The sequence below is a fragment of the Onychostruthus taczanowskii genome, unplaced genomic scaffold (genome assembly GCF_017590055.1).
Source record: "Onychostruthus taczanowskii isolate IOZ18803 unplaced genomic scaffold, ASM1759005v1 scaffold54, whole genome shotgun sequence".
In the NCBI taxonomy this organism is placed as follows: domain Eukaryota; kingdom Metazoa; phylum Chordata; class Aves; order Passeriformes; family Passeridae; genus Onychostruthus; species Onychostruthus taczanowskii.
In genome coordinates, this window is record NW_024503013.1 from 5,824,056 (window position 1) to 5,849,806 (window position 25,751).

General features: G+C 39.9%; 1 protein-coding gene across 3 annotated transcripts in view; it reads left to right on the forward strand.

Annotated features, from left to right (window-relative positions):
* GRIA4 (glutamate ionotropic receptor AMPA type subunit 4) overlaps positions 1–13,667 on the forward strand; it is a 215,799-nt gene extending 202,132 nt beyond the window's left edge. Inside the window, exons 14-17 of one of the 3 annotated variants that reach the window (XM_041417024.1) lie at positions 3,472–3,586; positions 5,818–5,952; positions 7,317–7,499; positions 12,543–12,656. In XM_041417024.1, coding sequence (XP_041272958.1) covers positions 3,472–3,586; positions 5,818–5,952; positions 7,317–7,451 — 385 coding nt within the window. In that variant the 3' untranslated portion in view covers positions 7,452–7,499; positions 12,543–12,656. Of the gene's footprint in view, positions 1–3,471; positions 3,587–5,817; positions 5,953–7,316; positions 7,500–12,542 lie in introns of all 3 variants that reach the window. The other 2 variants (XM_041417022.1, XM_041417023.1) reach the window with 2 other exon arrangements.
* The last annotated feature ends 12,084 nt before the right edge of the window (positions 13,668–25,751 follow it).

A 25,751-nucleotide genomic window follows, 5' to 3' on the forward strand; every position in this document is an offset into this window, starting at 1 on the left:
TTCACATGAACTTGAGGCAGTTGGATTCTCTTTATATACAACAACAGGGATGCTCAGCAGCTGTACACTGGGAAAAAAACTACACTGATTTTCACAAACTGTGCCAGTTTACTCTAGCTGAAGATTTAGCCCAACATTAGTAATTCAGGAGTCACTAAGCAATTGAACAAGACCCAAATCTGTAGTCATTTTCCACTGCCATATTAAACATTCAATACCGAACTTAAAGGAGAATTTAATTATAAATGCTGAATTTATCTCCTATATGTAACTTCAGTACATTCCTCTTGTTCACATACAGCAAACCAAACAATTATTTTTGTTTCTGTCCCCTTTAATATCAGTGGGACTGCTCACCAACTGATTGTGTAAGCAATCCAGCAACAAGTTGTAGTCTCTGAGTTTGTGACCAACATAGTCAAAATAAGTGGCTTGCCCTGAGAGCCAAGGTGATCTGGACATGCTTCTCCCTTAAGAGCTGTTGAAAATCTCCTACTGAAACAAAACAAAGAGACAAAATAAAAGCCTAAAATATATTAAAATTCACAACACCTGCAATCACTTACTGTGATTGCAAAGAGGTGCAATCTGAATATATGCTGTGACTCTGAAGAACATAAGCAAAACATCTTCCTTTTCCACTCTGCAGCCCCTTAGTCTGGGCTTCTTATGTTGGACCATGTGCATTTCCCATCTCAGCTGACTGATTTACATTAGGACAGAAATCCTGTTTTGAAGGTGTAAAATATTTTTTTAAAATTGTAATGTATAATTTTAAGGTTTTTTTCAGAATGCTTCTCCCTCATCACAGCTGGGACTGTCTGAGGGCAGAAGTGAAGGAAATGTCACAGAGCCTTGTGAAGGCAGGCAAGAAGGAGAGGGGCTGAGGACAGGCTTTTTTGAGCTTCAACAGGGCTTTCATTCAGAAAGTTTTCCGCCAAAATTCTTGGAGGGGAGAAACAAGGGCCTGACATCAGTCACGCCACTGCTGCATCCCAGTGAAAAATGGGAACTTCCTCTGCTGACCATTGCCATTGAGATCACTTAGAAACTGAGGGCAGCATGGCAATTTAAATGTGAAATTGATTTTTTTTTTTCCCAAAGGAAAACCTGAGAGCTTCCTTGCAGAGACAATGCAGAAAGGATGACATTAACAGAACCACAGTTAGAAAAAAGAAAAAATCCCCAGCCCGTTTCAGGCTTTAAATGCCTAAAGTGTTAGTGCTGAAAAAAAACAAAGAAGCAAAGGACATGCAGACATCTGTTTTCTAACTTGTTCCCACCTTGCTGGTGGCATTGATAGTTCATATCTATTCCTAGTTATCAGTTTGATCAGTTTAATCTGCAACAACTCCATAGGCTTCTGATTTTCCAAGGTAGAACAGTACCTGTATGTCCCCTTACCTTTGTCATTACCAGCCCTGTTCCACTGGTGGAAGTCAGGAGCATGGGAATGTGGCTCAGTGCCAGTGCATGACATGTTACAGATGACGGTTATTCAAATAATATTAATTATTTTGCACTTGTACTAGAAGCCAGCAGAGGATCATGTTGACAGGCAACTTGCCAGCACCCCAAGCCCACTCATTTCACAGCTGTGGGACTCTCATCTTCCACTGTCAACCTGCACAGCCTGCTGCCAGAAGCCTTAAGGCAAAATTTAAGTTTGAATACTGGAAAAGAGCAAAAAATGGGCATTTTTGTTTCTAGAAGCAGAGTATTGCATATGAATTAAATGTGTGGGATTTGAAAAGTGGATGAAGCCTTTCCTTTACTTAGGGAAATCACTTGAGAATTCCTGGGAAATCCTCTCACCCAACTGTGGCTGTCAAAAATTTCTCAAAGGCACCAAGGCTTCCTCAGCAGTAGATGAAGAGACAGGTATCTCAACATCATCCTTTGTTAATATTGTTATCAAGGCCCACCATTTGGAGGACCTATCTTTTCCCATTTACCTCAGGGAGGTCTGGACAGACAGACAAAGCCTGGGGCATAATTTAGGGGTGCAAATATTGAGGTGAGGTGAATCCCCCCACTTTAGGTACATATAGAAAGAGTAACCAGAATGTATGAAGAGGCAGGGTCCCTAGAGCTAAGAATAGCATACAAGGCTCAGAAGCTGTTACTTGTGTATTAAATAGCTATATACAAACCTGCACACATTTATTAATACATAAGCGTTTGGGGATTTCCAGTTAAACCAGTTATAGAGTGCAATAAGCCCCCTTCCTCTTCAATGCAAATTATTTTAGTAGGTGCAGTTACACTATACTAATTAATGTTTGCACTGGTTATTTATTTATTAAACCTTGAATCCATAAGTTAATGTTTAAGTTATTAATTAATTATGGCATATTATGGGAGATAAATTTTCCCATAGAAATCTGCTGGCACACATGGGATCATGTCATTTAACATCACCAGAAGGCTATCTATCACATGCCATTTCTCTTTATCTCCCTGATTCTCTGATATATATTGTATTTGCATGCACACCTGCACATAAATAGATACCCATATGCCTACCACATTAAGAATTGGACAACGATTTGAAGTGGAAAGTACATAAAATAAGTCTGTTAATAATTTAATACGTTTTTAAAACATATAGTGATAGATCTGCATGAAGTGGAGCATTACCATAATACTCTGAGATTACTCAATGAGTTTAAGCAACTTCACTGTAAACCTATAGCATTTCATGATTCTGAGGCACTGGATTAGGTTTCATTTCAATATTAAACTCTTTTACATCACCCACAGCAAATACCACCAGTAAAAATAGCTGTTCCAAGTAGAAATTTATCACCAGCCTGGGACCCTTGAAATATTGACATGAATATGTGAGATTTAAGGAAAAACTTTGAATTTCAAAATAATGTTGAAATGGGAAATTAAAATGGAAGACTCACTGTCCTTCTTAGCTAGGAGATAAGGGGATCTTTGCAGCTCTCCCCCCAAGCTCTTTGCATGCAGACCTCCTATTACAGGGCTGTGCCAAATGGTTATGGGCAGCACACTGCAGGAAGCATCTTCTTTTCTTGCCAGGATAATTTTGAGGGCAGTAAATGAAATACCTATGACCAAATCATACTATTAGTTTGTATGCATCCAAACTAAAAATAGATTGAAAGCAAGAAACACAAATCAATGTTTTTTAAGTCACATATGCAGTTCTCTTACATATATCTCTGAAGGGTATGTTGTTAATATGTGTAAGCCAATAGTTTTGGGTTCACAGTAATTGCATACTATTTATTTACAAATCTTCCCCAGCAGTATGTGCCTGTTACCTAAAGCGATGGAGCAGGTCCCGGTCTTATGTCTGTCTCTAAACCTGGGCCAACAGTACATGACATAGCACCCACTGTGGCCTCTGCTCTGTCACTTTGCAATGCGATTCTATGTAGTTTTACTTGAATAACATAAAATAACATATATAATGTTATTTATGTTATTTTCCACGTGAAGAACTCCTGTAAACCTTGCCGTTTTGAAACTCAGTGAGGCAGGCGTCTTAGACAAGCTGAAAAACAAATGGTGGTACGATAAAGGTGAATGTGGACCCAAGGACTCTGGAAGTAAGGTCAGTCGCTACAGTTCGGGACCTAACTATCGTGTTCACAAAGCAGTAGAGGAAGTAATAAACAAAATGACATAGAAATAAAATAAGCAGCTGTAGACACAGAATGAATCGACTTTGGCCCATCTTGATGGCGGTCACACTTTAATTTAAGGAAGCACTATTGCATTTTAAAGTCTTCAGTGATATAAATCACCAAACATTATCCCACATATTCAGAGCATCTATTGAAGAAATACAAAGCAGATTTTTGGGTTTTGAAGAGGCAGCCTGGATTAGCTGTTTCCTTCCTGCCTGGAGGGTCCCACTGACTGTTTAGGAAGTGCTCTTCACACCTTCTTTAGGAGCTGGCCTACCTCAGCAGTTTTCTGAGAAGAAGAAATGCTAGCAGGAAGGATTGCCTTTTATTGCTGGTCAGGAAGGTGGTGTCTTGTGGTGTTTGGGGATGTTCCTGGCTCCTTGAGGGCCAAGGAAAATTTAACTTGAGCTTTGAATTGAAAGGCTTCAGCAATTAATAGTTTCTACAGTTTCCAGTGTTTATCCTAGTCCATACCCAAACAGGAATCAGGAATCCTGGCAGCTCCAGAGAGCTAACAGCTTCTTCTCTTTATGGGGACACACCCAGAATCGGGTATTTTCTGGTGGCTGGGAAACACCACAGTCAGTGCCAGCCCTGTATTTGAGGAATCTGACATTTCTTCACAGTACCTGACTGCATGCCAGCCTCTGCAGCCACAGCTAAAAGGAGAGAATGACAGGCACTGACTGCTTGCTGCCTGCATGTCTCGAGACTTACCTTGATAAAATTAGTGTGGGAAACAAGCTTTCAACACATTTCTCTTTTTCTGGCAAGTGCCTTGGAAAAAATGGAGTGAAAACCATTTAAGGGGATGACAAAGTATCTGTAAATAACAGCTGAGAAAGTCTCAACCCACCACCTACATTAGGGCAGGTCTTTCTCATCCTGCCTCCTCCTGGTTTGCAAGCACCATGTTAGCAATTGCCACCTGAGTCATCTCCAAGATACTCAGGCTCTTCCTAGCCAGCTAAAAAGGCACAGACAAAGCAGAACCCAGCTATAAGCCCCAGTCACCTCTGTACATCCATGGGAACCTTTGCTGCACTAATCTACTGCTTACACAATGAATAGTGCCTCTTTAAATTAAACATCCAAATTTTTTGCAGTCTACGTAAGTTAAAATTTCATAGAGATTACAATCAGAAGTTAAATACTCTCCTTACTTTAGCTAAAGATTATATAGTCTGCATAAGAATAAAGCTTTATAAGTATTTTAAGGCACACGATGTAGCGTATGAAGTCAATCCTGAGAGAGTTCCTTGAGAACTATGCTGAAAAAGCACATGGATTTCAAGTCAAAAAAATGTGATTCATAACCAAGCAGTGAAGTATAGAGAAATGTAGAATAGTTATTTACTACAATGCACCCAAGAAGGTGATTGTAAAATGATGAATATTTAATACTTTGCTAAAGAAAATCCTCACTTTTATCTAAATTATGAAAAATATGTTAAATTGCATAAATTGATATTTAGAAGTATACTGTTACTGAGCTTAGCAGTCCATGGGCATGTTCCAGAACTGTATCCATAGTAAAATAAAACCAAAATATAATAATAGGTAAGAGGCAAATATATCACAATGTGTATGGTACAGTGTGCACTTTCAAAGGAAGTGTTTGTTCAAAGAAAGAACTTAAGCCTCACATGTTATTTTTGCCTGTCATTTAAGTATCAGAAGCTCAGTCTGGATCTTTTAAATTAACAGCAATGCCTATCACAAGTACAATTACAGGTTTTTGTAAAGATCAAGCAGAGTCTTGTCTGATATAAAATGGATTTCTGGATTCCAAGGCTTCTGAAGAGCTTTACATAAATGCAGTTTCGTATCAGTGCTGAAATGTCCCCTAAATAGAGCTAGACATGTCATTGTTTAATTCTCCATGTAATGGAAGTAATGCTTTGCAGTAAGCAAGTCATGACATCCTGATATGTTGGCAATATACATAGAATTTTTTTTTTTATGCCAACCAGGAAAACTAGTTGCTTAAAATTTATTTTATAGATCCAGATAGGTCAAATTATGCTAATGTAAACAACTGTCATTAAATTTGAGCTGAACATTGTTATTTGTCTATTTCTAACGTTTTAATGTGTGTTTTGTGCTTCTTGGTATCCATTTTCCAGGGTTAACTGTGTCACTTCTGTTTTCCCAGGACAAGACGAGTGCCTTGAGTCTCAGCAACGTTGCTGGAGTCTTCTACATTCTGGTTGGAGGCTTGGGCTTGGCAATGCTGGTGGCTTTGATAGAGTTCTGTTACAAGTCCAGGGCAGAGGCGAAACGAATGAAGGTGGCAAAGAGTGCACAGACTTTTAACCCAACTTCCTCGCAGAATACCCAGAATTTAGCAACTTATAGAGAAGGTTACAACGTATATGGAACCGAGAGTATTAAAATTTAGGGGTAGGACTTAGGGCCTGCTACAGCGAGTGGGTGATGCATCTTGTAACGCAGTGTTGTGACATGTCTGTCTAGTGGTGCTTGCTTCTGAACAGAGCTTTATATTTTGGAAAACTTCAGTGCAAAGTGGTTCAGTTCTTTTGGCTGCAGATGTACAGTATATTATTCTATGTTGCTAATAGACATCTGCATTGCAAGGAATTTCTAACATGAAAAATTCTAACATTTTGAACAACTCAAAGTTGTCAAATCAGTTGAGAGACGACAACTATTTTAAATAAGAAAGTATATATCCAAAGGGCCAGTTTTTAAGTACTTGATTGGAAAGTCTGTTTTCCAAAAGGTTTGCACTGTACTAGTGACAAATTGCTGCAAGCCTCTATTATTTAATGTTGGCCCTATCTGTAACCAAGACTTAGGGTAGGCAACATCACTGAACCATAGTTAACCTAATGGAAGAAAAGGCACTGTTACAAGAAGTCTAAATGTTGTTTTACCTTCTCTCCCTCCTCCCCTCCCTGTGCCTTCACCCTCCCCTTGATACATGTTTTATGCTAATTGTGTGGCTTTTTTTTTCCTTTTTTTTTCCTCCCCACAATATCCTGCTTCAGGTCAACTTTTGCCCACTGTAATAGTCACAAAGAGTCACTAACCAGTGGATAGACCTTGATTATCATCCTCAGCTTTCAGTAACAAGCCCCCTTACCTAGATCAAGACTAGTGTATTTTAGACATTCATGCAGTGATTTTGGAGGCTGAAGCGCTCATGCTGCTGAGCTGCATCCTGCATAGCTCCCCTGAGTAGGTGTGCAGGGATGGTTTACTAATGTACTTGCTCTCATCCGTGCAGTGAGTATCTTGCCAACTAATCATTAGACAAATCAACTCCATGACCTTTGGAAATGGCAAGCAGCAGCAAATTGATCTTCTAAATATAACTTTTTTACGTAGCTCCCAAGCTATGCTGGCTGCTTTATAAATGAACGTGCAGCTAGCACCCTACCCTGTCAACTAGAGCTCCCTTGTCTTTGCAAATAGCAAGCCACGTCTCCTCTGTTAACAATTATCTTCATCTACGTTTTCCTGAGCCATCCCTATATAGTGGAAGTAGAAAACACAAATTTAGGGAAATGAGATGAAGAATATAATACTTATATTGCCACCTAGAAAAAAAGAAAAAAGAAAAAAAAAAAACAAAGCTTGTAGGAAACAACTGGAGATGCACTTATTATTTTTTATTTATTATTTATATAGCGCTGGAGTAGACGGCGCTGTACAGTAGGTGAAGTGTGCCAGACACACAACAGGTCCCTGTCCCGAGGAGCTTACAGCCTAAAGGCACAGCCCGTTCAGTACCGAACCATACAGTACAGAGCAAACACAGAGTGAGCAGAGAATGGTGTTTGAGCATGATAGCTGGAGCGCTGCGAGGAATAGGTGGGTTCTCGGGGCGCGAGGGAGGGGGCTGGCTGGGAAACTGTCCCCTGCACACTGTTCTGTGGGGTTTTCTTCTCTTCTTTGTTCAAGAAAGAGTTACAACACTGGGTATATTCTAATTGCAACAGAGCTGCCAATTTCCCCATGTTAAAAAAAAAAAAAGTGCTAGCTATGCACTTTGTTCACTAGAGAAAATGTGAGGCATGCTATGTGCCAAGGGGACTCCAAGAGTATAGACCAGCAGTGTTCATTACTGTGAATTGGAATGCAGGACTTCCAGATGCTAATATTAATCTCCCAAGTCCACTCCCTTCTGTCAGTAATAAGGGTCTTAAAAAGAAGTAATCCTGTGCACGCGATTTTGCAAAATGCAAGTGAAGGGTGCTTTTTTCCTTTAAATTCTTTAGTGATGTGCTCACAACTGAGAGTGTCCCCAGGCTGGTATAAAAGCAAGAATCCCAGAAAACATATTCCTTATCAAGTTTACAGAGTGCAATGCATTCAAAATACAGTCTTTAAAAAAGCAAACAAAAAATTTAAGCTTTCCTTCAAAGACTGACCTGACCCAAATTGGCTGAGCATGCTAAACTTGGCATGACTTGATAATCCCCGCAGTTGCCACCCAGCTCTGTTATTCCATTGCAACAGACACTGATTATACTTGCAGGACTTCTTTTTGTCTTAGTGTTTTCTTATAATAAAAAAAAGAGCTAACTGAGTTTTGTATTTAAAGGAAAGATCATACTTACTGTAAAGTTTGGATTTCTGTGGGACTTGTAACACGGAGATCAATTCCTATTTGAAAATATACTTTAAACAATACAAAAAAAGATACAAAAATGTTGCATTTTATTTTACTGAAAATTCTTTTTTAGGTCAGTCAAAACTTCTGATAATTAACAATTTAGGGTTCAGACTTCTAAAATTCACCAAAAAATTGCTAGGATTTTGAACAAATATTTACAGACTTCTGAAATTCTTTCTGCTTATTTGGCAGAAAAAAAATATTTTGGCAATATTTACATGAAATAGAGAAATTTCAAGTGAACTTCTTATAAAAATGCTTATGGTAATATGTGGGACACTGCCAAGGCCCAGTCATCCTCTCCTGGCCACACTGGCAGCGAGAGGTGCCTGTGTGCCACACTGCACAGGGGGACTATGCCATCTGTTCATACACATGCTAGTCATAAACCCCTGTTTAGCTGGCAGCATTACAGAGCCCTCGATGATGGCTGCACATATTTCTGTGGAAACATGTCTGTCTTACACATTTTGAAAACTTTTATATGTTTTTTTTTGGTTTTTTTTATCCAAGGAGTAAAGAGATCGTATTGGAACTAAAACTCGCTAATATGGAAAGATGCCTGGTGGTTCTAACCTGCATGAGTAACCAACACATTAGTTTTAAACTAATACAAAATAGCTTAAATAACCCTCCTGAAAATTAATATTCATTACCCTGATTTTTATTTTAGTTTCATACAGGTAAACATGAGTTACCCCAGGAAAATTCACCCTGCCTGCAAGGCAGCTGAAAATGAAAATGAAGGACTAGTATGTAAGTGTGGACTGGTCTATATGATAATGGATTAGTCTATATGTGTGGGATAAAGACATTCAGAAGTACTGGCAGGCAGCTGCATCTGCTGAAGAGAGGGAAGAAAATTTGCTTTAAGGAGGGAACAATCCTTTCCTCCTCCTCCGGGCAATTTTTCCATTAGTATTAAGCCCTTAGTGTACAAGTAGAGCTGATAGTGAGAGCAGAGAGGAGCTTAACATCCTTCTGTCCATCTGCTCCAAGGGAAAGCCCTGCTGAGTTCCTCAACCCAAACCCACAGGCTTTTGAATGGGTTGTTCCAGTATCCAGCCAGCCTCCACCACCGCCTCTCCGTGGCCTTCTCAGTGGGCCATGAAGCTCAGGAACCAGCTTCCAGCTCAGCTGCCTTCTCTTGCTCTCCCATCCCACGCTGTTGTTTATAACTAATGAATGAAACTAATTACAAAACTACAAAAAGCAATGAAAAACATCACTATTACAATTAACTACCAAAAAAGGTGAAGTGCTACAGGATGGCTCAGTAAGTGCATAATGTACTTATCTTGACTTGCATACTTGCAATTTCATAGTCAAGAGAGGAGAATACATTAAAAGTTCATCTTAGATATTTGTACCAAAGCCACCTCCATGTGACCCAAGTACTAGAGGAGCCTGAACAACAAAAGAACCCACACAGGCTAGGATATTTGTATTACACAGACTGAGGATATCATTTTCCAAAATTCCCTTTTCCCCTCTAGGAATAGAGCAGTCAGTGTTTTCACATGATTCATTTCACAACTAATCTAATCAAAACTAATGACAAATTTGAAAATACATTATCACTATTAACCATACTGAAAGGAGACTTTCACGGCTTGGGTAATATTCACAGTAAATACGAAACTTTTCCCTCTTATCCCAGCCACTCCTGAAACTGTTTCTGCATCCAGGCCATAAATCTGAAGTTGTAGCAGCACAGTTAAGCAGAGTACTAGCCTGGCTTGTTACCTATAACCTAGTTTAAAACAGAGAGCAGATGCCAACCGGTTACTTGGCTTTATGGCACTGTCCCAAGTACAAGTCTGACCTGCTCCTCCTGGCTTTGTAAGTGTCTCAGTGTCACAGTGTCTCCTGTGCTGTGTTGCTGAGCTGTTGTTAGTCTTGCACTGAAGACAAGAGTTATTTCCTTGCAGCTTTTCTGTTCTTCTGTGGAAGGCTGCTGAGAAAGTGTTGTTCCCTTTTTTTTATCTTTTTTTATTTTTCCCAAATCCCTTTTATTGTCTTTTTGTCCTGAGTGTGTTGTCAATGGCCAGAAAGTTATTTAGATTGAGCTAGCACAGTTACGCACAACTTGTATATCCCATACAAATCAGAGTCCTCTCACTCAGATTTCCCAGTGGGAAGCTCTGAATGGCCATAAACAGAAAGCTGATAGGTGTGCTGGAAAGACTCTGGTAGACAATGATGACTTTCTGGGAAATTTAACCCGTCTGGAGCAAGCTGTCCCTTTTCCACTCAAGTTTACTTTCTAATCTGGTTTGGACTCTCATCCCTCTCCTTTAGTTTTTTTCTTGCCATTGATCAGAACATGTTCTCTGCACTTCTGCAATTACCAGTATCCATTTGCAGTGGGACTCAGGACATGCACCATGTGGATCTGTACTGCACTGCTTTGTGTCTGTGCTTTGCAAATGCAGGCATTCTTATTTGCTGCTGGGAAGTAGTTGAAGTTTTTGGTAATGTATAGGCCAGTTCCCCACTTCCTCTTCACCTCTGCTACACTTTTTGTATCTGGGTGTTGTTTTAGATCAAGATATGTTTGGTAACAGTTCCTGTCACAAAGTACAGGGGTGGTAGGGAAAGGTTTCAAAGGGTGTCCTTTACCAAAGCCAAGGTTTTCCAGTGTAAGGGGAATGCCATAATGCCTTCTGTAAGCTGAGACCTTTTCCTGAATTTGTGTACTTTAGGGGGCTGAAGTGTTTAGGGTAATTGTTTTGGAAAGCTGCTTTTAAATCCAAGCTCTGACTGTGCCACAAAAAGCTGCTGTATTTTTTTGACAACTTTTTGAAAGAGCTACTGATAACAATGCAATATTAGACTGGTGCATTTCCACAGAAGTGCACCAGAAACAGTGGAAATGTTTGGGAGTTTTAAGGGCTCTTCCTCATCCCTATATACTCATATATAAAATAAACTCCACATATGAAACAGCAGCTCAGGATTTCACTGCTACCTCAGCAGGAGAAACTGGGCTCAGAGGGATAAAGTTCAAAATGTAGAGATTAGTAATAAAGCAAACAAAGTGACTTTATGATGTTTGTTATCCTCTTGCTCCTATGTGAATGCTCCTATCTCCCTTTCTTCCCAATTACTATTTCAGACTGCATCCCTGCATACCATTTACATAGCTTCTCCTGACTAGAAATCAGATTTCCCCACTAATTAATATCTTAACATGGTTATCTCTCAAATCTCTTTTAATGTGCTATGGTTTGGATGCCTTGCTGAATTTTTTTTTTCCTTAGACACTTACCCTAATTTTAGTAATCTGGAAATCATTTACTTTAAACTAGTCATCTTGGATTTTTTTTACAGTCATTTGAGAGAGCCCTATCAGATTTTTAGATTTAGCTACTAATTTTTTGATGACTAAAGTTAGATGTCATAACTATAAATCTTTTTAAAAATCCAGATTTTTTCTTGAGTAATTTAGTCCCTAAACAAGGTATTTTGTTCTGATTTAGCTGAAACTAAAGATTTTCATGGAACAAAAATTTAAACCATCTTATGGGAAATGTGTACATAATGTAAAAAACTGTATAAAACTGCATTTTCTCTCAATAAATTACATTACACTTTCTCTAATTGTAGGAAAAGATATATTTATATGAAAGAGATTTGAGGACAGTTCCTGATTTCAAATATTTCCTGATACTAAATATTTCCATTGTGAAAATAAATAATAATTTCTTTAGATTTGAATGATGGAATTGCCAGATAGCTGGTACTCTGTAGTTATTGCAATTTATAGACTAGCTATTGCAATTTATAAACAATTTTCAGTAGTCATATTTAATCCTGGCATTCCTAGTTGAAGGTCAAAGCCTATAAACACCTGTTCATGACTTTACTCACAGATGCTAATACTTTCAGGTTCCAAAAGGTCTTCTCACTGTATATAAATTTAGTTTGAAGCAGTTTAGATGAAGGTATTACCTTTTCATTTAATTTCATTATCAAATTCCGATTTTATATTTAAATAAATCAGTAACAATTTATTGTAATGAAATTTACCCTCAGAATTGCTAGTCTTTTTTATCCCCAGTAGACTTAAGTGCTTTGTATTATATTTATGGTGATTACTATTTCTATATTTAAAGTTAACAAGAAAAAATGCAGATGTCTAAAATTTAATATTTTGGTGTTTGCTGTGTCCTGGTTGGTTGAAGGACAGAAACGTTATAACACTTTCCTCTCTTCTGCTTTTCCTCCAAACCTAGCTTACCTTTTCTGAAGCCATAAGAAACAAAGCCAGATTATCCATCACAGGGAGCGTGGGAGAGAACGGACGCGTATTGACTCCCGACTGCCCGAAGGCTGTGCACACTGGAACTGCAATTAGACAAAGTTCAGGATTGGCTGTTATTGCATCGGACCTACCATAAAAACCAAAAAAATAATTGAGTGCCTTAATCAAACTGTGTTGGTGACTGATGGGAACACAGCACAGACTGTAACGACATGGGAGTGTCATTGATGAACTCATAATTTGGCTGAGAAAGGGAAGTACGTCCAAATGCGCCAGACATCATCAGCAACAATGTGTGCATGAGCTCAGCTCGGAAACCCAAACTCAGATTTTATATCAGGAAAATTCATAATTTAGTTTTGTTGGGGGAAGGGGGCAGGGAAGGGTATATTAACAACAAATTTCACTTGAGTGGACTTAAAACTAATAAGACTTGCCAATTTAGCGCATTAAACTGTGAAGACCATGCTCAGAAAGGACACATTTTGGTATTTGTCTTGACAAAGAGAGAAAAATAGCTATAGAAATCAATGAACATGCTAACCTGTGTCTCCAGAACATCAATATATACAATGGAAGAATACTCAGCTGTTCAGCTGTAGAAATGAATCACTAAACTGTGATAAAAAAATAATAAATATGTAAATCCTGTGAAAAAAATAAAGAAATTATTTACATTTTCTTTGGAAAAAGAGAAATATTGAAACATGCTTGCTTTTTAACTGATGTAAATTCAGTAGAGGACAACACAATTCTTTTTTCTAACCATCTTAGGGAAAAATCATTGCAATAATTGATATAAAATGCCATCACTGTAATAAAATTCAGAGAATTTTTTTTATAAAAGTTGTTGGTCATCCTCTTGTTTGCTGTTACCTTCATTCTGTTCCATCATTCCGTGTTCCACAGATTTGCATCTGTCTAATACAAGAAACAAAATGATAAAATGTTTAGAGTACTTCATCAGTCTGCAGTGTAGAATCAAAAGAGACTACGGGTCACTCGTTACAGATATTATTTATAATCTTGTTCTGTGTAAGAAACTGTGGTTTTTGTACCCACCAAAAAGAATAAAACAACAATTGTTCTTATAATATTGACAGAGCTTGAGTTGTTTTCTGATCATTAGGGATGCCACCTGGAAAATAGAAAAGGGCCATTCATTTCTTACAACAGGATTCAGGATCTTGTCAGAGTCAGTCTGAGTCCCTGCACATTCCTAAAGTGCTTTTAAGGAACTGAAATAGGGAGGAAGGACTCTGAGCAGCTAAAGAATTAGCATAATTACTCACTAGGTATTTTAGTACTAATCACTAAACACCTTTGAAGGGTTAGGGAACCATTTAGTGACAGTGTTTGTCCTCTGGGTAGGTCAAGGAACGAGATGCCAGGGAGCATGGAAGTACAAATGACAGTCCTTGAGACTGATGGGATAGATAATGGCTGCAGCCTGCTTGGTGTCCAGGAGCCTCACTTTTCATCCTGCAGCCTATCAATGGCATGCCTGGGAAAGACTAGCAGCCACCATTTGAATAAAAGCCAGATGTCAGCAGGAGCAGGCAGGTCTGTAGGTGCAAAGCTGCAGCCAGTCTGTTCTGTGATGGCCATTCCCCTTGGGCTCACAAGGCCTGGCAGTGGTGTCCAAATCCAGAGTAACGCCACCAGTGTAACAGCCACATGCCACTGCCCAGACTGCAAGTGAATTCAGACTTGGAGTAATCACAACTCCTGAGTTTCCCAGGCCCATGAGCCTGGTGCTGGTGCTTCTCTCAGCCCCCAGGGCTCTCCTGGGAAGGAAAGCATGCCCTGGGTGGAGCCCAAAGCTGCCCAGCAAGGACCAAGCCCCAGCTACTGCCAAAATCAGCAAGCAGACGCTGCTGAGCTGATGCTCCTGCTGTCCGGCACAGCCAGACACAGAGCAGCAAAGCAGGGCTTAGTTTCACTCCAGATATCAACAATAAAAATACGAGTTTCTTGACTCAAATACTCTATAGAGACCCTTTATAACTGCTGGGGAGAAACAAAGAATGAGAGTGAATGACTTCCTCTTAAAGTAGACCTGAAAATATCAGACAGCTGAACCACAGCAGCAAGAGCCTAAATCTTTCCGCCAGCCTCAACACAGGCTGATGGAGACCAGTTCTTACAGGGAGCTTGGCAGTGCGGGCAAACACGAAAATAAGGTGATTCTTGCCCCTCAGGCATAATAACAACAGTGTGTGCAGGGTTCTTAGAGAAAAAAGACAGATAACATAATCATGTTATGATAATGAATCACTGTTACTAAGGTTACTTTGTATCCATGTTTCACTGGCATGTTTAGCACATTCATGAGTTACCGTGAATTGTTCTGTGTTTCTCGGGCTAGGTTAGGTGAGTTGTCTGATTTTTTTCTTTTTTGAGTAAATCTGGAAACTCCCTTTTTTTTACAGCTGTATTTAAAAAACAGCTTCTGGGTAGGTTGGTTCTGAGCTTGTTTTTTTTTTTTTTTTTTTTTTTTTTTGTGTTCTAGCTAAAAGAGAATCCAATCTACCCATTTAATAAACAGCTTCTGGGTAGGTTGGTTCTGCGCTTGTTTTTTTTTTTTTGTTTTTTTTTTTAAGAAAAAAGTGTTTGCCTTCATTTTTAACCGAGTAACATATTAGAAGCTGAACAGATTGAGAGACTGAGTATGAAGAAAGATGTCTGTTTTGTTTTACTGTGTCTGTCTGTTGTTTCAGGAGCTTGCCTTCATCCTTTCCTTGTCCATGACTGTGAGCAGTTCAAGGGCTGTCTTGGGATATTTACTGTCTTTCAGTGTTACTCTGTCTCTTTAACACATTATATTAATTTTTCACTTTCAGTAAACAGCCCATCACTGCTGTTAGGAAAGTTGTTCCATGGAGCTCATTATTAATTCCCTAAGCCAGATTTCCACTTGGCAATGAGGCACCCACGTCCTTTGAGAAGCCCAGTGTCAGTGACCATGCACCAAGAAGGATTCAGAATTGAGCAGCATGAGCAGTGCAGCCCCCGAGCTGCATGGCCATGGAGTGGCGTGACCCACCAAGGCCATGGGGCCAGCAGCCACAGTGGGGATCACCACATCCTCTTACCATTTCCAAGCCTTGCCCTGGCCAAGGAAATGTTTTACTGAAAGAAAACCTGGTCAGCTGAGGTAAAGATGATACTCTCACTTTGCTGATCCCTGTCATAAGCAGATAAAATATTTTAAGAAAAAAAAAAAAAGGCAAAAAATCTAGATAGGAAAATGCTACAGCAGGAAGAGTTGCCCTACAGCTCAAGTGGTTGAGAAAGAAATCTCAGAGTATTGGTCTGCTGTCTCCACAATGACTCACTCTTTTGTCTTACTCCAAGAGGGTAGCTGCTGCATGACTGCTTTGACCATAGAGAGCAGCCCTGGGGAGAAGGATGAGGGATGCTGGTGAATGGCAAGCTTGACATGTCTCAGCAATGTGCTCTCACATCCCAGAGAGCCAAACGTGCCCTGGGCTGCATTCAGTGGTGGGCAGCAGGGCCAGGGAGGGGATTCTGCCCCTCTGCTCTGCTCAGACCCCACCTGCAGGGCTGCTTCAGCTCTGGGGTCCCAGCACAGGAAAGATGTGGACCTGCTGAAGTGAGTCCAGAGGAAAGCTTCTAAGTGTATCACAGGTCGGGAACACCTCTCCTCTGAAGACAGACTGAGAGAGTTGTCGTTCAGTCTGGAGAAGAGAAGGGACCCCTGTGCAGATGTCTCAGATGGCCCAAGGCTTCTCACATACTGTCTGTGGGAGAGCAAATTAATTATGTCCCAGTCCCTACAGAGGAGTTCTTTTCAAGCCTCCATTGACTAGATCTCCATGGAGTATGAAAAGACCTCAGACATATAATTTTTCTATAGATTTCTAGATTTAGCTGTCTTAATGATGAACTCAATAATATCAGCATTTATCTGCTTCTAAAATAATTTCAGTTTCAATGTAATCAAGAGCAATTATTAACATGAACACTCACAACAGTATTAGACTCACCTGCAAAATAAGTTTTCTAAGCTGAAGTGAATCGTAATGTAGGACCAGCCTGCTTTGACATTCACTGTTATATTAGTACCTTCTTGTCCTACACATTAAACCCTCCCACACTGGTTGTGTATTCTATTAAACACCTATTAAATTTAAAATCAGTACAGACTTGCTGGGTTGTCTGAGAGACTCACATGTAGAATTTGTTTTATGCAATCACTTGTTATTCCTGAATTTTACCTAGGGACTGTTCTGGGAACTGAATGTACATGTTCTGAATTGAATTTGCCTCGGTGCAATTGAGAACAGAGCCTGGGGAAAGGAGTATAGCTTTATACAACTGGTTGTAATCACTGCATGTGGTAAAGGAGGGCAGTGGCACCTTTTTACCTCTGTTGCTTAACAATTCTGTAATAACAACCCTGATAGGATGTCAGAATGACGAACAAATATTCTTTAACATTCAGTGTAAGTATACTTTCATCCATTATTAGAAAATTACAGCTCTCAACCTGCCGAATTTACCTACCTCATTAATGCTGAAAACAAGAATAAGAAAGGCAGCCTGCAAGGAGCTGCAGAGATTTGTTGCAGACATGGATTAATTAACACTGTTAGCACAAAATGTGTAATTGGTATGCAACAGCAAGTTTAGCTTCAGCTAAAATGTCTAAGGGTAAGAAGTCACCAGTGGAATTTTAAATAGAAATTTAGAGCCACTTCCTTTTCTAAGTGAGAGGAGTGCCACAGATTCCAAATAACTTACTGATTTCATAACAGTTGCATTAAATGTAAGGTCAGGCAAGCTAAAACTAGTAAATAGAAAACATGAAATAATTTAGACTGGAAGGGATTTCTGGAGGTCAGCTCCTTCAAACATCCATTTAAAGTACATTCAGCTTTGAAGTTAGATCCAATTTCAAAGCTTAAGAGTTTTCTCAATGTTATTCTATCATAATTTTAGCATCTCCAGTGTTGAAAATGCATAACCTCTCTGGGCAACCTCTTCAAAAGTTCTGACCACCCTCAAGATTTTCCTAAGGGCAAAATTTTCTTAAATTTTTTGTTGTTATTCTGCATTGAGAGTAGATTCAAAAGCTGCAACACATATCCCAAGCTGCTTACCTAAATGAAGATGTGCATTATCATTTTTGTTGCTGAGCTCAGAATCTGGACCTATCTGTGAGGGGACCAAGGCATGTTATCATCACACTTCAGAGGAGTGTGACCTGCTGTCAGTCTTTCCTTATGGCTCAAGCAAGGATTCACATTCCCAGCTCACCAATCCACCATCTTCCTTTAGCACCAAATACTATAAAGTTCTAAAGGCCAGATCCTGATTGTCGTTTTAAATTGTTGTATCTGTAAGAGCTTCAAAGACCTTCAACATGGCTAAACTGTTGAAGTGGACTTTCAAGTGCTGTAAGACAAATTGCACTTTTTCCTAAGTCCTGGAAAAACAATTATATTACTTTTCAAGGTTTTGTGTATTTTAGCTGTTCCTGTAAGGATTCCAGTGCTAAGGCTCTGATTCTATCTAGCCATTTGCCTGATACTAATTGTTCAAAACCATGCATAATGGTGTAAAAATGTTACCACTAGTGTGGATGGAAAGATCTGATCTGGTGGGACTTTTAAACGTATTTTGGTGTAACTGTGTAGAAGGTGTGGAGAATTTGGAAGTCATAAGACTGCAGCAGTTTAAATCGAGCAATTGTGTTAAAAGAGTCTTTCTAAACACTACCGTAGTCATGAAGTCCATAAATATATAACAGAGGTGGTGTCTTCCCTTCTTCCCTTTTATATTCTGGCTACCTGCAATACTGTCAATTGCTGGAAGTTCCCTGACATTTCTAAAACAATTTTAAGGGGAAAAAAATGCCTTTTTGGTTAAAGGACAGAATCAATATTCTACAAAAAAAAATTCATCTTTTAAAAGTTCCATCACAAGGATTAAGAAATAACTGCTGGAAAGCCTATAGGAAATGCAATGGCATTCTGAAAACATCTGATATTCCTGGTGACAATCACTGCCTTTAAACATCTCCAGTTTAACTGTCTGGGAACTTGTAGGATGCAGTATAAAAGACTGATTTTAGACAATGGTTTGTGGGTGGGATAGTTATGCCCTAACAATCTTAGTTCTGAGTTTCATTGGTGAAGACAACCAAGAATGACTCATTCAATAGCTGACATTTACAGTGCAGATGCCCACACTTGGGCAGATGACTCCTCCTCCTGGGGACCCAGGGCCAGCCAGCGCACTGTGAAATGGAGTGAGTGTGGCACGTTTGCAGCACCAGTGAGAAGAGCTCTGATCAGCAGTGCCACTGGCACAGGGACACAAGGAAAGAGCTGCTGCCATCAGTTCCAAACTGAATGCTTACAACCTTCAGCTACACAGTACCTGATGCCAGAGGTTGCTTGCTAGCCACTCTGTGTAAACACACAACTTTGGACTCCCTGCTGCTCTCACAGCTGCTATTGAGATACCACTAGCCTACAGCAATGACTGCTTTCCCTCGGCTCCAAAAGATTAAGTTGCTTGGTGCCCGTTGTGTTCAAATTGCCTTTTAATTAATATAAGCCACTGGTAAGCTGGTGGGAACCCTGGCTACAGCAGCAGCTGGATGCCCCAAAATCTGAATTCTCAAAGGAGAGGTGAGAGTAGGTGGGGAGATTATCCCCTAGTGGCAAGTGTATCTTCAGCAAACCTCAGGCATGACATTTTGGATCAAGAGGGCTGAAGGCAGGTCAGCGCAGCCTGAGGCACTCTCCCTGTGCATTTCACTAGGAACATTTTCATTACAGCAGGAACTTGAGCCTGTATTTCCTACAGCTCAAGTGAGTTAACTATTGGCAATATAGAAATATCCATTTTCATGTTACTCTATTAATGCTTATTTCTTCACACCAAGTGGAATGTCTTCAGAAGAAACCCAAGCCAGGGGCAGACTGGTTTTCATCCTCACCACAGGAACTATTCCATGAATCAGATCTAGGATGAAAACAAAGAAACTGAAAATACATGAAAAGGACATAATTTATATAAAGATGAGATGTAAGACTTCATTTCTTCATTTAGGGAGTATTTTAAACTAATTCTAACACAAAGCAAAAAAATGAAGTCACTGTATGAAATACTGAATCGCATCATTCCCGTGGAAAATGTAAAGAGGTGCTTCCTTTTAAAACAAGCAATTATCACTCTAAATAATGTTAGGAAGAAATGCCTGCTCTTTCCCCAGAGACATTTCTGAGTACAAGGAGGAACCCTGAGGAAGGAGGCTGTCAAACAGGTTGAGTTACACTGATAACCATGTCAGGTTCAGTTAGGTTTGATATTTTCCAAGTGTGTGATCAGTCGCTGAAGGCTTTGAAGTAGCAAGCGTGATGCAATCGAGTCTGAAATTCCTGCAGAGTTCCTGAACAGAAGGGGAGGTTTCTTCTTAAGCATGCGGGCACAACTTCTAACCTGTCTCCTCTCCTCTTTCTCCCCATCAAACAAAATCTGTTTCAGGAGAGAGAGTGCAGTTAAGGTCACTGCTTTCAGACAGGTTCCTCAGTGCTTGGAAGGCAGGATGGTGATGTGGAAATGCTGCTGCATCCTTTTTCTCCCATTTTATTTGGTCACGGGATCATGCAAATCCTGAGAGAAGGCTGTAAGACATCAAAGCCATTAGCAAGCACAACTGATAGGATTTGGTCCCTCATGCTGATATACTTTCCAGGCATTCAGAGCTGTCCACCTGATTATCACATCCTCTCTTAGGAACTGAACATCAGGAGTCACTGTGACATTAAATTTACCTAGGAAAAAAGAAGTGACAAGCACGAATCCATTCTTCCTACTTTTGGAAAATTCTGTAGGATGTTTCTACAGATAAATCATAGGAGTCCTGACCCAAAGAGGAAATTGGCTGATGCTTTCACTCAGCACTGTTGTAACCATGCTGTTTTCTGAAGGCCAGTGAAGCTCTTTGGAAGTGTGTGTGATCACAGAGCACTAGCAGTTTGTTGTCAATCTGAAAAAAGCTCTCGGGAGATTTTATTCCCACAAGGCAACATGGGCTTTTGACTTTCCATCAGTATGAAGTTCACCCAAAACAGTCACACTGTCTCATCTTGTTATGAGGCTCAGTAATAGTCACAATCCACAGTCCAGGAACATGTCACTTTGTGGGATCCTCATCTACCGTTTGCAGATCAGCAAACAAGGGGAGCAGAAAGACCTCTTCTGAGGTGCTTTGTTTCAGGTCCTGCTTCTGGTCCCATCCTTTCTTCTCTTCCCTCCCTGCTGGGCCATTTTGGCCCTTTTCCCTGTTTGTGAGATTCTAGGCTAGAATTCTGCCCTGTCAGTTATTAGTGAGTTGTATCTGGTGAGGAGGAAAGGCATTGATGTAAATTTGAATGAGTGAGTTGTGAACATGCTCTACTGGTTGCTGTTTGGCTGCCTTTCCTCTTTACAGTTCCCTCGCTCTCTCCCACACTCTCTTAGATCTCTTTCCTTATTTCAAGCCCCACTACAGCTCTGGTCTTCAGCATGTTCCTGCCAGAGCTCCTTCTGCCGAACCATGTCTCACCACTTGGTCATGAATTTCTTTCATGCCTTGAGCTTTTCCACCTTTGTTCACCTACATCAAACCCCAAGTCTTTCTCCCAGCCACTGGAGTTTCTTCCACTGTCACAGCTATTCTTTGTGCCAGGATGATAAAGGTTGTGATCTTGTCACCACGCTGGGCCCCCTTGCAAGGCAATATCATACCTACAGCTCTGCATGACAGCTAACCTTAGACTAATTCCTAAACCTCAGACTGGTTACACTGCTGTCCCTGGCATTCTTTCCAAATGAATCAAATCAATTGTGAAGTCCCATTCGAAAGCCTCCTCCAATTCCAGCCTGATGAGTAGTCACAACAAAAGGAGAAGGATTCCTTTCTATGCTCATTGCAGACAGAATTCCTAATTTTTTCAATTTTTTTTATCTGCAGGAGTAGGAGGGTGTTGGTGCATTTTCTTCCTGACTTTTTGCAGTAAAGCTACAAAGCCACTCAGCCTTCATCCTGCATTTGTGACGTGGATTACTCCTACTTAAGTGTACAGTTTTACATTTGTCCATCTTAAATTGCATTCAGTTTTTCTAAACTATTTATCCAAAACCTTAGATTCATATAAAACTTTTCAGCATTTCATATGAAATAGAAAATAACAAGGGAGAACAAAATGGAAAAGTATGTTTTGATAGTAAGAAACATGATTTTATTACCACAAATTACCAATGCTATTAATATTTAATAAAATAATTCTTCATTCTAAAGTTTTCATATTAAAATGGTGATTTTCTGCAAAACATTGCAGAAAGAGTGCATTTAAAGTCATCACTTCAGAGTTATTTTCAAAATTACATTCATGAAATGGTTTTGAGGCATTAGCAACAGATGATATTAAGTTGTTGTAGCAATAGAAGTGATGTGGTGACTTCGTGGAACTGAGTGGCATTATGGTGACAGTTTGGGAACAGCTCCTTTGTTTAAGAGCTTGGCTTTGAAGAAGAAAGAGAGATGAAGCTTTGCAAACTTAAATCTTCTCTGTGGATAAAATGCCAAATATCCTAACTTCTCCCTGACCAAATTTACAGCTAAAAGAAGATAAATATTTCAACAGTACTCCTTCAGGCCTATTTACTTTAATATCCCTTAGGAAAATAAGATTTATACCCACACAGTAAGCTTGTACAAAGGGATAAACACCACATTTTAGTAAATTTGATATATCTAAAGGGTTTCCCAGTAGTTAGAAAACAGAAGTCATTTCTAGGCAGAATTATATTTTTTTCCTTCACAGTATGAAGTCATCAATCAGAAAACTTTATCTTCTGTTTTTTAATTAGCTCTCTTTGACAAATGCCAAAAAAACCCCATTTATTCAGTAAAATTATGTTAAGACAAAGAAATGTCCCTTTCTAGGACATCCTTTCTTATGTTCTTTGTTAGAAGAAAGAAGAGGAAAGAAAAAGATTTGTACATTTTCCAACTGTGGTATTGAAATTTTTATAGGGAATCAGCACATGCCACTGAGCAACACTTCAGTCAATAGGAAGACTGGTGTCAGCTCACAAAAAAAAAAGAAAGAAAAAAGAAAAAATGCCAAACTCCACAGTTCCAGCTACCATTAATGTCAAACAGAAAATGTGCAATTGAAACAAAAACAAAGGAAGAATTCTAGCAGTATTCTCGAAACCGGACAGTACTTGGAGAAAGTCCTTGGAATGAGTCACAGAAAGGCTAAATCTTTTGTACTGAGGTGGTCCTAGTAGTCAAACAGAAATCCAAACATCTTGTTAGAACAAATCCAGTGGGAGATTGTTCCAAGGAAAGAGAGAGCATTTCCTGAAATGTCAAGTTAAGAGTTGCATACAAAGGCTTGAAGGGGACATACGGGCAGAGAAAGGACATGACACAGTGGAGAGAAGTAACAATAGCAGAAGTCCAAGTTACACAATTGAAAACAATATTTTTACAGAAAGGTTGGTCAAACATGGAGACAGGCCACTCAGAGGGACTGTGGAGTCTCCATTCTCAGGGGTAATTAAAAGTTGCTGGATGTGGTTCTGAGAAACCTGATCTAACAGTGAGATGAGATGTCCTAGATCTGAGCAGGAGTTGGTACAGAAACTTGTAATGGCCTTGAGCTTCTTGCAAGTTAAATGATATTCTCTAAACATTTTTCAGTGGAGGACAATTTCCTTCTTGTCACTGGCTCTTCAACATAGAGCAGCTTTGTTCCTTAAATGGACAATCTAGAGAGAGATAGAAACGGTTGTCTTGTGGCCAAGCAGATCCTGTGTAGTGAACTAAAGAGAAAAAGGCAGCAGAATTGGCTGACATGAGACTATGGAGCTGTTCTTAAAAGCACATTCCATAAGTGGGATTTTCTGACTTTTAAACCCTTTGCAGCCAATGCGGCAGCAATGAGTCACAAAGATGAGGGAAGGAACAAGTTTCCTGGGACAGAAGGAACAGGTTGCTGAGCAGGAGGTTTATGCTTAGCATGTGATATAGCAGTGTGTGCTGGGAGATGATGTGGAGGGTGCAATTTAAGGTGCTCATCACACACAAAATTTAGGAACCAACAGCACACCCACAGATCCTGATTCGTCCATCCCAGTGGGGAACTGTCATTCTTCACCAAGGATTATTCATATCTAGTAAATTATTATTTTAAAAAGGATGAGACCATATATTAAACAGTTGCTCCTTATAATGCTCGGCTTCCCCACAGCCCCTTTGCACTCTCGGCTCCTTTCATAACCATATGAAAGGATCTCTTTCAAATCTCTTTCACTAAGAGTACCCCCATTTTGCAAGATCCATGTGTAGTTGCCTGGACTTCTACTATCCGTAGGCACACAGTTCCCTATATACAGGAAAGAGAGATAGTTTCATTTCTAAAAGACATTTAAGGAAAAGCACAGGGACAAAAGATTGGGGAGAGCAGCTATAGCAGAGTCCCAGCAGAGAAAAAGAGATGTGTGATAGATGCAGTGCTAAGGTAGTTATCATTGCTGAAGGGAGCAAACAGTTGTAGCAGCGTAAATGCAAACTGTTGCAAATTAATCATAGAATAATTTAGGCTGCAAAAGACCTTCAAGATCGGTGAGTCCAACTGAAAACCTAACACCTCCACCCAACACAAGTCCACCACTAAAATATAAATCTCAAGAGGTTGCTGTTTTCTGGTGTTTACTTTGGAAAAAGACATAATAATGGCAGGATTGCAAAGACATAATGAGCATCTGGCAGCATACAATATAATTTATACCATATAAAGATAACAGGGAAGAATACTGGGGTGTAGGCTGGTCACTTGGTTTCACAAACTAATTTTTTGTGTGGTACATGCTGACTCCATCTCATGATACCCACCTAGCACCTGGGGTGTTTATCTTCTTGAGGCACTTAGACCTTGATTGTTTATTAGCACGGACAATTCAGGCATTCCCAAATTGCTCTTTTCAGAGACTCACACAGAGGGCCACAGTGGAGAGAGGAAAATTACAAGCATCTCACTGGAGGGCACATTTGTCACAGCCCACAGCACCTCCCATGGGCTTCCAAATGCCACTCAGAACTGACTTAAACCCTAACTTTTTCAAGGCTAAACACAGCTACTTTCTGTATCCAGGAATTTGATTGTGTTGTTTTGCCTTTATGTGCTAGAATACCCTACCCTTTGAAATCTCCCATGTAGATATTTCTAGACCTTAATCAAGTTATGTTGTCATGACATGTTCTCTCAGATAAATTATATTGATTTATTATTTAAATAGCTGATTGTACAGCAGTTTTTTTCAACCTGGAGCAGTTCTTGACACATGCACCCTTGGGCTGTGTCAGCACAATACTTTAGTCAGCCGTATTTCATACTCCTAAAAGCCTTGTCAATCCGAGGCCACTTTGGCAGGAGGAAGGGAAACCTCCCTGCAGCAGTGTGAGACCCATTCAGATGTGTGCAGCTGAAGACAGAAAGCTCTGCCTTGCCTGGTTTTAGCTGTACTTCTGCCTGATCTCTCTTCAGGGGCATGGCAGGTTTGCTGTCCCAGCAATGACCCCAATGAAGAGATGGTCCTACCTGCTGCCACCTCTCCTCCAAAAGCAGTCACTTAGGGCAGTGCCCAGACCCCACCACAGCCTCCAGCCTTGGATGGACACTCAGGGAAGAGAAGAATGAAGCCAAGCTCCCACCCAGGACCCCTAGGACAGGTTTACCTCTCCAGAGCTGATCCTGGAGCAACTGGCCAAATCCCAAGGCAGTCACAGACTGTCGGAGGGAGGACAAGGTGGGATGAGAGCCCAGCCACACTCAGCAGTGAGCTATTATCACATGCTGCAGTGAACATGTGGTGGCTTTTTCCCTGCCTACTCCTTGCGGGCCGACAACTTTGTTCTGTTAATTTCAGTGGGAAATGTGATGAGTAGGTGAATATGTGCCCTGAATTGGTATTTCAGGCAGAAAAGATTAATTTATGTATATTTGATAATTGGTGATGCATTTCTTAATTTTTTTTGGATAATTTCCTATATACCCACACATACACAAAATAAAGGACAGAAAGTTTTTTGGCTGTTGTATTTCATATATATTAGTAGCATGGTTGGTGGGTTGGAGTTTTGGTTTTT